At 38.4% G+C, this 17,394-nt stretch overlaps 1 protein-coding gene across 2 annotated transcripts in view; it reads left to right on the top strand.

Moving 5' to 3' along the window:
• Window positions 1–2,478: 2,478 nt before the first annotated feature.
• Window positions 2,479–17,394, top strand: part of plcb1l (phospholipase C beta 1-like) — a 73,718-nt gene continuing 58,802 nt past the window's right edge. For both annotated transcript variants that reach the window (XR_010894986.1, XM_067384602.1), the window contains exons 1-2: window positions 2,479–2,654; window positions 6,124–6,201. Coding sequence is in view for 1 of the 2 variants with exons in the window: in XM_067384602.1 (XP_067240703.1) it covers window positions 2,556–2,654; window positions 6,124–6,201 (177 nt within the window). In the remaining variant the exon portion in view is untranslated. The remainder of the gene's footprint in view (window positions 2,655–6,123; window positions 6,202–17,394) is intronic.

Raw genomic sequence — 17,394 nt, 5'->3', positions numbered from 1 at the left:
TGAACACATATCATCTGAACGACTGTATGATGAAGATTATCACTTTGATCTGGTCTCTCCTCTCTCCATCATTATTCGCAGTTTCATAGGTTTATCATCATTATCTCAGTATCATGTGCGTTTCCTGCATGTTGTTATATTAATATTTTATTCCTTTGACTCAGTGAGGCTCAATACTGTCACCAGTGATCTTTCTCTTTTTTAAAATGTGTTTTTAATATTTAATTCTTTATTTTGCACTTTTAAGACAGTAAAGTTTCAGATGTTGTCCTTCAGAGAAGTTGAAGTGATTCCAGACGGATGCAAAAGCTGTAACTTCACCATTCTGATGGCAAAAGCATGGTTCCCCCCATGTAATTCTTTAGATTTATAGCACCATTGGTCACTATATGTTAAAATATGAATCATGTGTAGAAGTTTGTATCATTGCTCTGTGTGGATGTAGTTTTCATGTTCTGTTCCAGCGAAGTCCTGACAAAACCGATATATCGCCTATGATTTATCTAACTGTGCTCTCAGGGGTTGGTTATTATTTTTAGAGGCATGTGACCGTGCCAAAGAAATAATCTCCAGGAGAATACAACAGCGTCCCAGATGAGAATAGTCCTTCTGGAACTCTTATCAAAGTTTCTTATGTACAGATCAGAAGGAAGTGTGTCCAGGATAATGTCTTTTAAATGAGCTCATCTGAGTAAAGAACAGAAGACCATCTTCGAATGTTGCTAAAGTTATCTGTACTGTTTACATTCTCTAAAAAAATACGGTATCAATTTGACAGAATTTTCCGTATTTATTTTTTACAGGTGTTTTTGTCCTGTATTTTGAATTTTGAACTTTGCATTGTGTTTTTAGGGTTAACAGAAATGTCTGTAAAATTATAATTTTATATTAAAGCTGCAAGCAGCGATGAAAGGGCCTTAGGAAAAGTGTGCAAAGTTTTATGAGTTTTCGAGCATGTTTAGGCCCTCAAAAAAGTGATTCATTTGGGAGAAGAAGAAGAAGAATTGGAGTCATTCCAATAGGATCCTCAAACCATCGGTGCTTGGGCCCTAAATATAATTTATAATATAACTATAATCCCTAATATAACTATAGTCCTGGTCATTTTCTGCCAGTACATTTTTATTTATTTTTTATACAGTGCAGAACCTGTAGAAATGCATAGGAAGGATGCTTAAAGTTTGTCTAAAACGACAGTGAATAGATTTATAGTGTTACATTTTTTTTTCCCAAAAATGACTGTTCCTCAAACTCAAAACAAAGAATCCCTTAATTGTTTGCCAACTCTTAATGCTGTGGTTTCCACACTTTATCAAGTAAGGAATGTTTGAGAAATGTTGAGCTCCAAAAATGGACATTATAATGATTTATTGTATATACAGCATATTAGAATGATTTCTGAGGACTGGAGATTTGTCATCACAGAATGGTAAAAAAATTATTTGTTCATTTAAAAAAAATCTAAATACGTTAAAATAGAAAAAAGTTATTTTAAATAGTAATGCTGTTTCACAGTATTGATGTTTTTACAGTATTTTTGATCAATCAAATGCAGCTTTAGTGAGCAGAAGAGACCTCCACACAATGTGAATTTGTATAAAGGCTTGTAATTTTTAAGTGAAGCACAAGATGGCATCAGAGCATTGAGTATTGCTGATTTAAATCAGAACCTGTTCAATAAATATTTGTTTTTACACTTACAGCCTCAGTTCAGAAACGTATAAACTAAAAACTTTTAGTTAAGATTTGTTGAGTTTATTATGTTTTAAAGATTTTTAGCCTACTCTCAGATAACCATAAACCGAAGTTAAATTGAAGATCAATTAAAAATGTTGAGTTCCCAGGTTATATTTCTGTTTTATTTCTTGCTTTGTACTTTAATTCAGTTTCAAAGAACAACCTTTGCAAAGCTCCTTTTTCATACTGCGCCTTATTATTGCAGCAAAATCTCCCGTTACTTTCACTGTAAATGTGTCCAAACTTTATTGTCCCTAACCTAACCCTGAGTCCACAATACTTCACGAATATTTTGACTTTTGCCATATTTCTTGTATAGTTTTTTGCCATATCTTTTTTTAGAAGCCAAAGATGAATCACAGAAAGACGAATTGGTGAATGTTTTTCATAATTAATACCTTTACTATAGAATTTACATTGCAATCATTTATATTTATTTATATCTTTTTTTTTTCTTTAGATGCCTGTTGTGGAATTCCTGAGATCATTTTTCTTTTAGCTAAAATCGCATTTGGTGTCCCTTTGATTTCGGAAATGTCTGTGGAAACAATTTGGCATGACTTTCATCTTCAATGTTTTCTTTCTGTAGGTTTGCGCGCGCGACGAGTGTTCATGGCAGACTGTTAACAACAACGGGAGCGTGCATCTGATCTCTGTGCGCGTAACAGTGAATCTACAAATGCACCAATCCTGAGCTCGGGGCACGGTGGCGAGCAATGAGTCGTTTGCAGAGACGCAGCAGTGAATGTCTCAGATCTGTTCAGAAGCGGTAGCATCGCTCGCGTGAAGTTCAGCGCGCGGTGACACGGACGTGCCAGATGGCGGGAGCGCAGCCGGGAGTTCACGCGCTCCAGCTCAAACGCGTTTCAGTGCCCGAGAAGCTGAAGACGGGTGACAAGTTCATGAAATGGGACGATGTAAGTAACATAGATGGCAAAATCAGTCCTTTTCCTTTTTTTTTTCTTTTTTTTTAAGTGGACTTGTTGGAATTGTTAGCGCGCGCTGCGAGAGTAACTATCAGGATCTGTCAAAAGGTCCAATTACACAAATGCTTGTTTCCTCTGGAATTGCTTTTGTGTGCGTCTTAAATTAACATGTTTATTGAAAACCTATTAAAAAGATAATTCACCCCAAAACGAACCTTCTGTCATCATTTAATCTCCCTCATGTTGTTCCAAACCCGAATGAATATTTTCTTGGTAACGCCAAATAGATTCAAGAGTAAAGTACTGAGAAAAAGACATACAGCCTTGGTTTTTGAAGAGTAAATGATGACAGAATTTACATTTAGAGTGATTCTCTCTATAAATGCAGATATGCTGTGTAAGATGTGTCATGCTGCACTATACAGGCATGTTGTCATGTCATATTTGCATAAAGCTGCATTAGTTTCAGCTTTAATGTTTCTTTGACATAATGTTTAGGAAATGACCTTATTAATAACTTTAATCATAACAGCTGGCTGCATATGCACCTTGGAAATGATGCCGGAAATGTTATGATTTTCTTGGATGTAATGCTTCTTCCCATATTTCCCCCTCAAGCTTTCAAACTCTGGCCTCTCCTGCCATAAAGGTCAAAGCTGTGAAAGTCATCAAGCCAAAGTGATTTGATAGGAAAACAAAATGCAGACAAAGAGCTTCATGGAGAGACAAGCACAACTAAACAACAGAGATAACTTTGGATTTGACCTGAAGATGAAAAACTGTAGATAGTTTCTTTGTATTATTGATTTGACAAAATTAATTTCACATAAGTCATGGGAGAACTATTTTGTTTTAACTGCAAGCCTCATTTAAACTGTGAAATGCTGGGCCGGTGTGTGGCGCAGAGGGACGACAGAAGCGTGTCTGCATCTGATGAGACTTTGTGTAGGATAGAAGTGGGATTTTTCCCATCAGGAACCACTTCTCTCCAGTCGATCGTAATCAGGTTTAAACGGGAGCTACACCTGCTGGTTTACTGAACATCTCTAGCGATATTCTGCACTTTGGGAGTTCTTACTGTGTTTTGCCCATCCTATGAACGGCATAACTGAATGAATGAATGAGTGAGTGATTTTGTAAAGCACCTGAAGCATTATGTGTTGAAGCAGCAGGCAGATCAGGGAGATGTTGATGGTGAATCCTCATCTTTGAGCTGTGTTTCCAGAAAGAGGTTCTTAGACAGACATGAACTGCTTCAGTTAAATCTTTGTCAAGTGAAGAGGCATGGCATGATGGTTGACTAGTCGATTAGTCATCCAACAACCAATCTGATTCCTTCAAGTAACTGAGTATTCGAATAGTCATGGCATTTAAGCAATCCACCAACTAGTCGAGTTTGTACATCTTTCAGTAAGGAGATTTCTAGTGTCTTTTTATCTCTTCTTATTTTTATAAAAAGAAATTAAATGCTCCAAAGCAGCTCTCGGAGCTCATAAATGATGCAGTGTTGAAGTGACGGATCGCTTTCGCCGGCCTCCTCCAGTGCACACGGGTGTTTCCTGACGTGTTCGAGGAGCAGGGATGCAAGTGACGCTCTGGCTCCAGAATTTTCCCAGTTTGCGGTCAATTTGAGCCTGAGTTTGAGCCCCTATTCATGTGTTCCTCTTTTGGTCCCTTTCATTCTATGAACTTTCTTCATCCTGTTTCATGTTTATCTTCTGCGAGTCGGGATTGTTTGCCTTTTCCCTGGTCAAAACTGAACAGAAAGTTTTTTAGCAGTACCATTTAATGGAAATGCTGCTGGTACACTTACAGTTCGGCCTGAAGGTTGTTTACAGCATCAACTTTACTCCTCTTTTTAATGTAGAGTTGATCTGATGTGTGTCACAGGTGTGTGTTTATCAGCTGTCTTGTTCAATCAGAGTCTGAACTCTTTGTTTGGCTCTTTATAGTCTTTACATTTGAACTGATTCATTCATTTGATTTGAATCTCTGATCTTTTGCCCATCAAGTCAATTAAGATTAAAAGAATGAAATAAGATGACTCTTCTTTTTTCTTTTCAGTTTTTATTCACTGAATTAACAAAAATTAGATTTGGCACAATCGATATAGGACTTTTTGTATTGTATTTCCAACAAAATAACTGTTATATAATAATATAGAATATACAATATAACCTGACCAATATAAACCGTTGAAATAGTCTTTTTTGGGGTATTGGATATACTAAGGAACACATCACCGGCTTAAACCAGAATGTAAAACACTTTTATGTTCATTATTAAACCTCCTTGTCAGATGTCGGACTGCATGCATGTTGCCATTGTGCGGAAAATGACAGAATGTCTCTGGAGCTTTTCTAATCCAGTGTCTTTGCAGTAACAAAAAGCCCATTTCTCCTGCCATGAGATTGATTTTCCTCTTTGTAGCACTCACTCAGACGCTTCGCCTCAAGCATTTGGTGTATTTTCTGTCTGGCTTTAAATTCCCTCAATGGGAGTAACAGAACTATCTGTAACTGCAGATCCCATAGGAAAGAATACTGTATCTCCTCAGTATCTCAGGTGTTACTTCGGACAGCAGTGAGATTGCATGGAGATCAGAGACTTTCTCCAGGAATACGTGTGTCACCATCTTCCGCTGTATAAACACACCGTGAGAGTCTGGAAAGAAGCTCTACCCTCCCCGGGCTTGGGCTGAAACCAGGCTGGTCATTTTTATTGTTTCATCAAGGAGATGGAGGTTGTGTTTCAGTGAAGGACCCAAAGGGGTTTGAAATCTATAACATGTCAGTAGCAGTGGTTTCTCCGCCAGTGTGTTTGTCTTAACCTGCATCTAAAAGCCTCCCAGCAATAAATCAGTTAGAAATGGGATCTGATCAGATGAGTTGTTGACTGTATTCTCGAACGGACACTCTGGCGAAAGCTCTGGCGTGTGATCTGTGGGGGTGTTGATCTCTTCTCAGTGCACATTGGACACAGATGTTGTGTTTTGGACTAATTCTAAAGCACTGATGTGTGTCGAATGTCTGCATGTGACATCGGCCCCTGCTGAAGTTTAGGTGCTACAAAACACCACTGTGTTCCTCAACAAAAGCGTGCCGGTCTTTTTATAGAGCTCCAGTAATATTTGCAGTTGCTATGTTAATTCCTGAGGGTTAAATGACACACGAGCTGCTCTTGTCTTTCTGCGTCCGGCGGCTCACACTCAACTCTCAGTTTCATTCACGATAAGGTTGGTGTTGCAGGAACTACAGTGATCTGTTTACTCTACTGGTTCACATCTGTCTTTCTCTTTAATTTCTCTCTATTTCTCACATGAACACAAACACCATATTTCTAATTCTTCTCATCTACCCATGTTTCTCTTGTACAGTCATTAGTATTCATTATGTTGACTGTCATAAAAATAAACATTGTGCTGTGATGACCCTGATATGATTGTCTTGTGTTTTTGTAGGACTGCACCACAGTTACACCGGTGACACTGCGTGTTGATCCCCACGGATACTTCCTGTACTGGACTGATCAGAATAAGGTAATTAGTGTCATATTTCAAATCAAACTTTGTCCTGCGTTTGATTTAGATGATGGCAAAATTACTGCCAATCAATAATAGTGTCTCTTACAGAGTGGTTTGCTTTTAATTAATGCATTTCAGTTTCTTCTCAAAACATAAAGGCCTTTTTGGTGTTTTGCAGTGCTTTGTGAAAATATGATTGCAGCTGATTGACAATTTAGATGGATGCAATTATAGCCATGCTTTGTAAATGAGGAGAACCAGAGGGTTTCTGCCTTCTGATAAATGGAATGTGAGTATTTGTATTTGAGAAGAGAAGGTTGTTGATCCACTGCATACTTGTAATCGAAATGTCTTTGCATTGCATGCATTACAGAAATGGTTCTGTAATTATGCAGTATCACTGCTAAAAAAAAATAAGCCAACACGTAAATCACACATTGGATCTGGATGAATGAAATATTCAAGCAAATTCACCACCTGTAAGGATACTTTTCAAGACAAACATGGTCAGATTTCGGAGAGCCCTTTCTGTCTCTTACACATCATCAATGACCTTGCAATCTTGAATTTTGTCTGAATCTGAACTTTCGTAATGAACCTGCGCACTCTGACCCCTGGACATTTTTTTTTTTACATAAATTGTTTATTAGTGTAGGTTGGTGTGTATATGTAGAACACACATAGAGTGTGTACTTCTGTGGCCTGTGGAGTGTCAGCGATCTTTAGATTCCTCAGTAACAGGTTTCTGCTCCACACGACTCTCTCAGCTGCTCTGGGATCAGGCTTGAATCCGGCACTGACGGCAGCTTCTGCTCCCAGAGGAGTTTTGTCAGTTCTGTGCTGCTCTAACATCCAACCGATGCCAACACCACTGCTGACCCGCACTGCGTCCTGTCCCACAATGCACTGCTCATTTTAACAAACAGAACTTGGTCCTTTAACCCTCCACAGAAGTGTTGTGTTTTGACGTGAGGCATCTGTTTTTGACCAGCTGGACACTGCAGGCTGGTTCAGGTCTACTGAACTAATTTTCTCAGTATTTTTCTCTCTCTGTCTCTCACTGTTACAGTTTTAAGGTGTTTTATTGGCAGAACAAATACTTTTACATTCATATTGCCAACGCATTGCTGCGTGCAATTAAAACGTGAAACTAATGAAACTCTACTGAACCCTGCTCTCTTTCTCTTTCTCTCTCACACACACAAACACACACACACACACACACACACACATACACACACACACACACACACATTTGTGTGCTGGTATGTAAACAGCAGAGGCTGTTTTCACCACTTTGCTAAAGGTCTCTGAATCATAGTTTGTATTTGGATAAAAGTGTCTGCTAAAACTTGATGTAGTTAGGGTGGCTGCTGTGATAGTAATATTGGTCTGAAAAGTTTGTTGTATGTTTTTCCACATAACAGTACAAATGTAGGATAAATGTTTTTGAAAGAGAGCAAAAGTTTAGTCACAGTTCCTCTAAAAAGCTTGACTGGCCTTTGAACGTGTAGCGCAGAGGAAGCACGGCATGCTGTTCTGCTTTACTTATCGGGAAAACTGTTCAAAAAAAGAGGAATGCAGAAGAAAGGAAGGAAACGACTGTAGCCAGGATCCAAAAGGTTTTCGGTCACAACGTCCATCTCCGGTTATCACTGCTGGTCCCCTGCATGTGGCATTGAGGAGAGCCAGCACATCTCTGCACTACAGGAACTGTTGTTTAAATACAGGGATATTCTGTTTGCAGAGGCGGACAGGAATGTGAAGTGGGTGATGCGTTTTGAATGTCAATGTATCCCAGCCCCCCCGGCTGTAAGTGAACCGATAATTTGACTAAAGCATTTGCATGAGGCTGTAGGGCTGTGACATGTTCCTTTGCTCTGTGGAGTACAGCAGGATGGACTCTCACTAGGGGAATTTGGTAGCAGCTATTAGACAAAGCAGTTTGCAAAGTATGAAGGCCTGCTCTTGTGAGGCTGCTTGAGTCGTACTGTCCTGTGAGTCTGAGCATCTCTTATGAGTGATACAGGTGCTGAAGTAGTGCTTTTGAGCGTAAAACAACATGTCACTGTACGTTCAACCCACCTAACCCACCTGTGCCTTATCTAAAGGGTGCATGCTAGAACAATAAGGGTGCATTTGAATACGTTAAAATACTGGCCCTACTTTAGGGGTAGAAAAGGCAGAAAAGATGTACTTGTGAGTTAAGTATCAACGTTGTCTCAGATGTTTGCCCTAAAATTCCTTTGGTGAAATGGCACAATCTATTTGGATAGCATAGCAGTAATTTAGTATTGAACATACAGTTTGAGCTCATTTGATTGCAGATTTTGGTATCTTGAAAAATCTGAGCTTTCACCCAAAGTGACTTACAAATGAGGAATATAACAAGCTATTAATCTAAAAGAGGCAATAACATGAGAAGTGCTAGTAATACAAAGTTTCAAACATTGTTAAGAATAGTAGAAGCTAAAACAGGGAGGGATAGAAGAAATAGTGAAAGCATAGATAAAGATATTTTATGTCAGAAGGATGCAGTTAAGTGCTAATGGAAGAGATACAATTTCAACTGTTTCTTGAGGATCAGGGATTCGGCTGTCTGGATACAGTTATGAAGACAATCACAACAGCAAAGAACAGAGGAAATTGAAAAATCAGATGACAAGAAATTTCCTATAACTAAATTCTGAAAGAAAAACAGGTTTTCTCCATGCAAAAACCTAGAATTACACTTGATGGATGTTCTGTCAAGTTTTTGTCAACATTTAGGAACCTGGGTGTGTTATTTGATAGCAATCTTTTTTTAGCATTTGTAAATCCGCATGTTTTCATTATAAAATATATCTCAATGACAAATGCGGAACAGTTAGTTCACACATTCATACCTCAAGGCCAGATTACTGTAATGCTGTACTGGGTGGTTGCCCTGCTTGATTAATAAACAAACTCCAGCTGGTCCAAAACGCAGCAGCTAGAGTTCTTACTAGAACCAGAAAGTATGACCATATTAGCCCGGTTCTGTCATCACTGCTTTGGCTCCCTATTAAACATTGTATACATTTTAAAATCTTGTTAGTTACTTACAAAGCACTAAATGGTTTAGCTCCCCTGTACCTGAGTGAGCTCTTAACACATTATACTGCTTCACGTCTATTGCTATCTCAAAATTCTGGCCAGTTAGTTAGTTAGATAATACCTAGAATATCAAAATCAACCTCAGGCAGTAGATCCTTTTCCTATTCAGTAGCCAAACTCTCTTCCTAGCATTGTTCGGGAAGCAGTTTCTCTCAAGGTTTTTTTTTTCCCCTCCATTTCTGTCACAGATGGAGTTTGGGTTTCTTGCAACTGTCACCTTTTGGCTTGGCTTGCTTAGTTGGGGAAACTTAATATTCAACAATATTATTGATCTGACTATACTATGACTATTGTATGAGAACTGAACTGAGCTGGACAATGACATCACTGTTTTCTACAGAGCTGCTTTATAGCCGAATTGAACTAATTTCATATTTGATAATATTTACACAGTTATTGAACAAAACTGAATCAACACTGAACTGACCTCAGTTAAACAATGACACTGAGCTGCTTTAAAGCAGAATTGATCTCTGTTTGCATCAGTGAATCATTTCCTGTTTATCCGTCTAAAGCTGCTTTGAAACAATCTCTGTTGTAAAAAACACTGTAAATAAAGCTGACTTGACTTGACTAGCAATGTGGTCTTTGAGGGTTAGCCTGCCATCAAAGATTACCCCAAGATATCCGGTTGATATGGTTGGGATTAGGCATGTGACGGTATAAAATTTTCATGTTGTGATTAATTAATGAAGATTTTTTTGTCACGGTATACGGTATTATCATGATATTAAAATAAGTTGCAAAACCATTTTTGTCATAGTTTAACAGGTTTAAGAACTCTTTTTGTAATAAAACAAAAACAACTCTGACTGAAATTTTCAAACAGATTAACATGCAAAAGAATTAGGCTATAAAGAACAACAGATAACACTTTACTCTATTTAATGCATTAACTAAGATTGAGCAATTGCTACATTTGTTACAGAAAGTGTTGTTTTTTGTTAATGTTAGTTTAGAAACACAACTGATCATTGTTAGTTTTTTCTCAGGTCCATTAAATAAGTTATTTTGATTTTAGTAATGTTATTAAACAGTAACTAAGAAATTAACATTAATTAATAATAATTAATACTTTATAAGTATTTTGATTGTCAGTTTAGTGATAATGAATTAACATGTTAACTAATGAAGCCGTATGTTTTCAAAGTTTTACTGAACAATAACAAATAATCAGAACATTTATAATCATTAGGGCATGTTGTAGTCCAGATTAAAATATAAAAATGTTTAGGTTTGAAAATTAATATCCTTTTAAGTCTTTTTTAAGTATTCAGTTTTTGGTGCTGTGATGAACAACACTGAGATTACAAAAAAATGAATGGCTGTTTGAAGCATTTTAAAAACTTCACTAGAGCAGTTACTTTGTTTGCACGGTTTCCGTGGTAACCGCTGCACTCTGCTGTTCCATCAGCGCCCTCTGCTGTCAGAGAGTGAACGCGCACTTTCATTCAGCTCGTCTCCTTCACTGGTTCCGTCATGTGCTTCTCGTGCACGCTGGGATTGTTTACATCTGAGCCGGTGTCCTTTTGACGCAGAATACAGCGGTGTTGTGCATTTTATACGATTGATGGGTAAAGTATTCTTAATTGCCTTATTAAGAAATTAATAATTGGTAATAAATTATTATTTACGGTATTCTGAAGTGCCAATGATTTCAATATCGTGCATATTCATTATCGCGATTTATCGCATTACCGAATATCGGCACAAGTCTAGTTGGGATTATCATTGATGATCCTAGCTGGAAGATGAATTTGTGCTGTGCCATCAGAGTGGCTGTGTAGATGAGAAGCTCTGTCTTCGCTAGATTGAGTTGCAGATGATGTTCTTTCATCCATGCCGAGATGTCTGCCAAGCTGTCTGAGATTTGTACAACAACCATGGGTTCCTCTGGTTGAAATGAAAAGTAAAGCTGTGTATCATCATCATCATCATCATCATCATCATCAGTTTGACACATTGCTGACATCTCTTCAGACATGTTGTAGTTTTTGGAATAGTTCACCCAAAATGAACATTCTCTCATCATTTACTTGCTCGTTCCAAACCTTTATGAAAGATGGTATTTTCAGAAATAGATGCAATGAAAGTCAATGCCAATCTTGTTTTTGTCTTCAAAATATCCTCTTTTGTGTTTCACAGAATAAAGAAAGTCATACAAGTTTGTAATGATGTGAGGGAGAGTAAATGATGACAGAACCTTCATTTTTGAGTGAACTATCACTTTAAGAAAAGTCTATCAGAATCACTTGAGATATGGTAAGCATGTATTGTAAACCATAACCCGATTCTTCTACCACCATTTCTTCTGCAACTCTTGCTTAGTCGCCAATAGTTCAAGCACTGTTTTTGCCCAGCACTGCACTTTTATCTGATTGTCCTGGCAGGCACCTTGGTCCCTTTGTCAGCGTTATCACAGCTGGCAAAGTGTAAATGTTCAGCCAATCTACTGAAATTGAAAATGTTCTCTATGCCAAGTTGAAATAGCTCCCCTCGTGTTCAGTGAGTGCAACAGAGAGGGAGGAAGAAGAAGAATCAGAAGATTCTTCACGGTGTCCATGTCAGTTGTTATTATGAGAGACACTGGTAGGAAGAGCGGACACAATACCTTGACTACCACCCAACACTGCCAGTTCTTCAAAACTTGGACCAAAATGAAGTGGTGGGAAACTTTTTTTTTTTTTACAAGAAATATGCTTCTTTAGATTCTTTGTGGTCTTGTAGATGTACCAGAGCAGATTGGTGTTCTAGCCAACCAATAGTGATGTGAGTCAGTATGAAGTCTGTGCATTGATAGTTGAACTGCTAAGTATAAGATGGATGGAGAGACAGATGATTTTGAAAGCAAACAGCTGGTGAACAGAAGCCTTATAAAAGTACGTAAAAGCATTTCTGTGCAGGAACAGCGGAAGCTGTGATATACAGTAGTTTTTGATGAAGTCCATCAGTCATTGTGACTCCACGGCTGCAGGGCTTGTGCTAACTGTTTGTTCGTTTTCTGCCTTGCACCATTTTATATGCTCGAAGAGCACTTCATGTTCACTGCACTTTTGCTCAGTGAATCTAAAGCATGCTGTGAGAAGGTCAAGTTAAGATCAGCTCACCGGCACTTGGCAGGTCTCTCGTACTCTCTCTCCGAAAAGAAAAGGTCTGTTCACAAAACGGGGTACAGAGCAGGTCTTTGGAAGAGGCCGGAAGAGATCAGTTCACCTGTGGCCTTTGATAGCAGAACTTAACCGAAGTTTACCCTCTACAACTGCCAAACACGGTGCGGGCCACGATATACAATTACACATAACAGAACACTCCAGGACTGTTCCTCGTGCTTCATTTCCACACATATTAGGGCAGTGAGGTGGCAGTTCAAAGCATAGCAGAGTTCTGCCATTATTAATCATGGTGGAACACACAGCAGATGACAAATCAAAGACATTGCTTTAATGTAAATGTGATTTTCAATTTAAAAATAATAACTCTGCTGCATACACCGAACAGGCATAACAGGCAGGACCAGCTTCCTAATATTGTGTTGGTCCCCCTTTTGCTCTCGTGTCCACTGTTGGGGCTTTCGGCGGTGGACAGGGGTCAGAACCAGCTTTAACTTGTGCAATTTGAGCTACAGGAGCTCGTCTGTTGGATCGGACCACACGGGCCAGCCTTCGATGACCCTGTCGCCGGTTCTCCACTGTTCCTTCCTTGGAGCACTTTTGATAGATACTGACCACTGCAGACCGGGAACACCCCACAAGAGCTGCAGTTCTGGAGATGCTCTGATCCAGTCGTCTAGCATCACAATCTGGTCCTTGTCAAACTCGCTCAAATCCGTACGCTTGTCCATTTTTCCTGCTTCTAACATCAACTTTGAGGACAAAATGTTCACTTGCTGCCTAATATATCCACCCACTAACAGATGATCAGTGTTATTCACTTCACCTGTCAGTGCTCATAATGTTATCCTGATCGGTGTATATTGTAATGAATGAATGAAGAGCTTAAATAAGACAACTCTCTCTGCATCATGTGTTTGTTTGCCATGCAGGGAAGGGTAAGCGTTTCAGATGAAGGTGTCCTCTCTATTTTTTTTCTGCCTTCACTTTGTACACGAGCTTGACCTTATATCAGATCCCAGATGGCAACAACATCTCATAAAGCATGTTGTGAATTCACACACTCTGTGCAGGTTAACAGTGTTCGATTGCTTCCATGTTTTACACTGTTAACTATTCTCACTAAGCTTGTTGAAATGAAGTAGGTGTCTATTAGCCGTTATTAATAACAGTTTGAGCTGTTGAAATATTCCTATGTCCAACAGATCCAAACTTACAATGTCTGCTGAACCTATTAACTTGAAGCAGACAGGTTTTTGATTTTTTTTTTGGTTAATATAGATGAATCCCTTTCTGAGAAACTGAACTTCACATTTGTAATTGCCTGAAAATTGCAGCATGCAGTAGTGCAGCAAACACACGTCTAAGCAAACCTCTCTCAGCCATGTTCTTCATCTAAAATCTACATTTTTAAATTGTCATTCTGACCATTTAAGCTTGAACTTTCAATTTTCGTTTGAATTGTGTTTGTCGCACACATGCAGCATCCACTGTGTGTGTGTGTGTGTGTGTGTGTGTGTGTGTGAGAGAGAGATAGAGAGGGGAAAGGATAGAGAGGGAGAGAGGGAGAGAAAACGAACTCTCAGTGATAGTAAGAAAGCAGCACTTTTGAATGCACATGTAAAAAGACAATATACCAGTTTTTGTCAGCGTTTCCCTTATACTAAATTAGTACAATAGACTTACTACTGAAAAGCTACATGATTTAATAAATATGTACACTCTTATACCACCTCTTTACAGGGATATGGATAGTAAAATACTGGCCAAAACTGAATGTAAGAGTCAGAGAATTCCTAAATGGAAAAAATTTGCATTTAGAAGTTTATTTCAAACTTGCATGATCAAACAAACATTACTGCCTTCTTTTTTGTGCCATATGATCAACCCGTGGGCATCTGCATTATTAAAAGTTTTCTGCAAAATGATTCTTATTTGAATAGATTCAAATCAGTGAACCGTACAGTAGCAGAGTGACTGTCATTTTTCAGTGTGGATTTGCATGACACACTAAACAGACCGTTGATTCAGAGTGTGAGATCTTGTGATAGCTGAATGATCATGACATCTGTCTGACAATATACATGGTTCAAGAGTTAGTTCACCCGAAAACGAAAATTCAGTCATTTACTATTTCTCAAACCTGCAGAACATAAGAGAAGATATTTTGAGAAATGACTGTGTGAATGTCAAATTACAAACTTCTTTTTTGTTCTGCAGAAGAAAGAAAATCATACATGTTTGGCCCGACATGATAAATAGAGGCAGTATTTTCATTTTTGGGTGAACTATCCTTTTAAAATGCTACTGTATATAAATATGTCTGAAGTGAAACTTTCGTGTCTCATTTTCGACTGATGTGTCTCTAACAGTACAAGTGTTTGTTATGGTAAAATATTGACTTGTGACACAACATCATTTTTGATTTGCTTGAGTGCACAACTTTGTTCACATCAATTTTTCAATGAAAGCACTAATGAAGATGGCGCCTTTGTTGCGCATGTAGGATCCAATACAGACAGTAATGGATGTTGCAGTTGTCTGTCAAAGGGGTCGTATCAGTATCATCGGAAATGGTGAAGAATAGGAAGACTGTAATTGCTAAAGAACTGAGAATCAATGTTGTAGACTTATACAATACAGCAACATTGTTGAGAAAGTGCCGTGACTTTGAGATAAAGTTGGTTCTTAATGTGAACTGCCTTTGAGCAACAATATCGTCCTCCGTGGTTTCACACTTCATGCAGCTGCACTGACCCTCAGAGTGTTTTAAGCGTGGAGCAAGTGTCTATTGCTTTTGCTCCAGCACATGTTGTGTTGTTGTGTCGACCTCACAGCCCGTTTGGTCAGAAATTATGCTCAGAGATGTCAGATGTCAGGAGAGACTGACGGTCCTGCTCCTGTCTGATGTGTCACAGCAGGAAATTTGTGTCTGACTCTTGCGGATGAAGCAGTGCGTCAGAGCTCTCGACTCATCACACACTCACACACACACACACACACACACACACACACACACACACACACACACACACACTGTTTCACGTAACAGGACAGTGACATAGATTAACAGTTTCACCACCACAAAATAATTATTGCTTCAGAAATATTTAAGAATCTGCACTAATTGAACTGTTGGATATTAATCAAATGAAAGTTTGTCAAGTCGCCTTTATTTCTATAGTGCTTTATATAATACAGATTGATTCAAAGCAGTTTTACAGTGATAACATATTATGCATTTTAGGCTTTTTTTCCAGGTGAAGTCCGTTCAGTGTTGATTCAGTTCAGGGTTGATACAGTTCACCATTGATTCATTTCAGTGTTGTTTTAGTTCAGTTCAATGTTGATTCAGTTCAGTTCAGTGTTGATTCAGTTCAGTCCAGTGTTGTTTCAGTTCAGTTCAGTGTTGATTCAGTTCAATGTTGTTTTAGTTCATTTCAGTGTTGTTTCAGTTCAGTTCAGTGTTGATTCAGTTCAATGTTGTTTTAGTTCAGTTCAGTGTTGATTCAGTTCAGTTCAGTGTTGATTCAGTTCAGTCCAGTGTTGTTTCAGTTCAGTTCAGTGTTGATTCAGTTCAATGTTGTTTTAGTTCAGTTCAGTGTTGATTCAGTTCAGTTCAGTGTTGACTCAGTTCAGTCCAGTGTTGTTTCAGTTCAGTTCAGTGTTGATTCAGTTCAGATCAGTGTTGACTCATTTCAGTTCAGTGTTGGTTCAGTTCAGTTCAGTGTTGACTCAGTTCAGTTCAGTGTTGACTCATTTCAGTTCAGTGTTGACTCAGTTCAGTTCAGTGTTGACTCAGTTCAGTTTAGTGTTGATTCAGTTCAGTTCAGTGTTGACTCAATTCAGTTCAGTGTTGACTCAGTTCAGTTCAGTGTTGACTCAGTTCAGTTCAGTGTTGACTCAGTTCAGTTCAGTGTTGACTCAGTTCAGTTCAGTGTTGACTCAGTTCAGTTCAGTGTTGACTCAGTTCAGTTCAGTGTTGACTCAGTTCAGTCCAGTGTTGTTTTAGTTCAGTTGTGATAAATCATTTTATGCTGTGTTAATATAGATCATCAGGTTTTAACTATGAAAGGTACATTTTCTAAATAAACGTATATGAACATTCAAAATTGTTTCGTATAACTACTGCATTGTTTCACATTGTTTCATGTTCTGTTTTTTCTTAACTGTACACAGGGAGATTTGAGCCCTACACACTGTGAATATTTCTAGACGTGGTACGCTGGGACGAACACATCTGATAGATAGTTAAATGTAAATGATTATTAGCTTAAAAAATACTTCAACTCTTAAAGCGTAAAACACTGTTACACAGTCCTTTGATCCCTGGATGTGTTATAATCTATTTAGAAGGTCGCTCTAAATCTAGCTTTCCATTCTTCAAAGGTCTTTTATTACCCAGGTACCAGAATCCAATTTCTCCTCAGCGGTCACACTGTTCTCTGGTTTGTATTAAAGCTAATCCAAGACATAGACTTAATTAATCCTCACTTCAGAATCTGATAAAAAGAAAGAAAGTAGAAACTGCACTTTTGATTTTTCTATTTGTCAGAAAGTGTAAAGTTTCCATATTCTGTCAGCTGAAAACAGTTTGCCGTAAAGAGGGATTTCTAGAAATCTAACAATGGCAAAGGCAGGAGCTTCGATTGGTTTTTTCCCACTCAAAAACTTTATTGTCACATCATGAGTTGGACAGATGCCATGACTTTGATTTGATTAGTTTGAGATTGATTTGTGTCCATGTTTGAGGTTTTACAATTCAGTTTTAACCCTGATGGTTGAGGTAGCTGAGGATAGTTTTTGGTCGTTCCTTCCTTTTCCCTAGATCCTCTTCTTTTGCTCCATTTCTGCTTTCTCTTTTAAGTGTGTCAGAGATGTAGGTCACACGTCTTTTTTCTCGTGAGCAGTCGATTCAATTTGGAGAGCGATAAGAGGGTATCAAATTTAAACGGCAAGCAGG

This window comes from Chanodichthys erythropterus, chromosome 4 (genome assembly GCF_024489055.1).
Source record: "Chanodichthys erythropterus isolate Z2021 chromosome 4, ASM2448905v1, whole genome shotgun sequence".
Classification (NCBI taxonomy): Eukaryota; Metazoa; Chordata; class Actinopteri; order Cypriniformes; family Xenocyprididae; genus Chanodichthys; species Chanodichthys erythropterus.
This window is presented reverse-complemented; position numbering and strand designations above follow the sequence as displayed.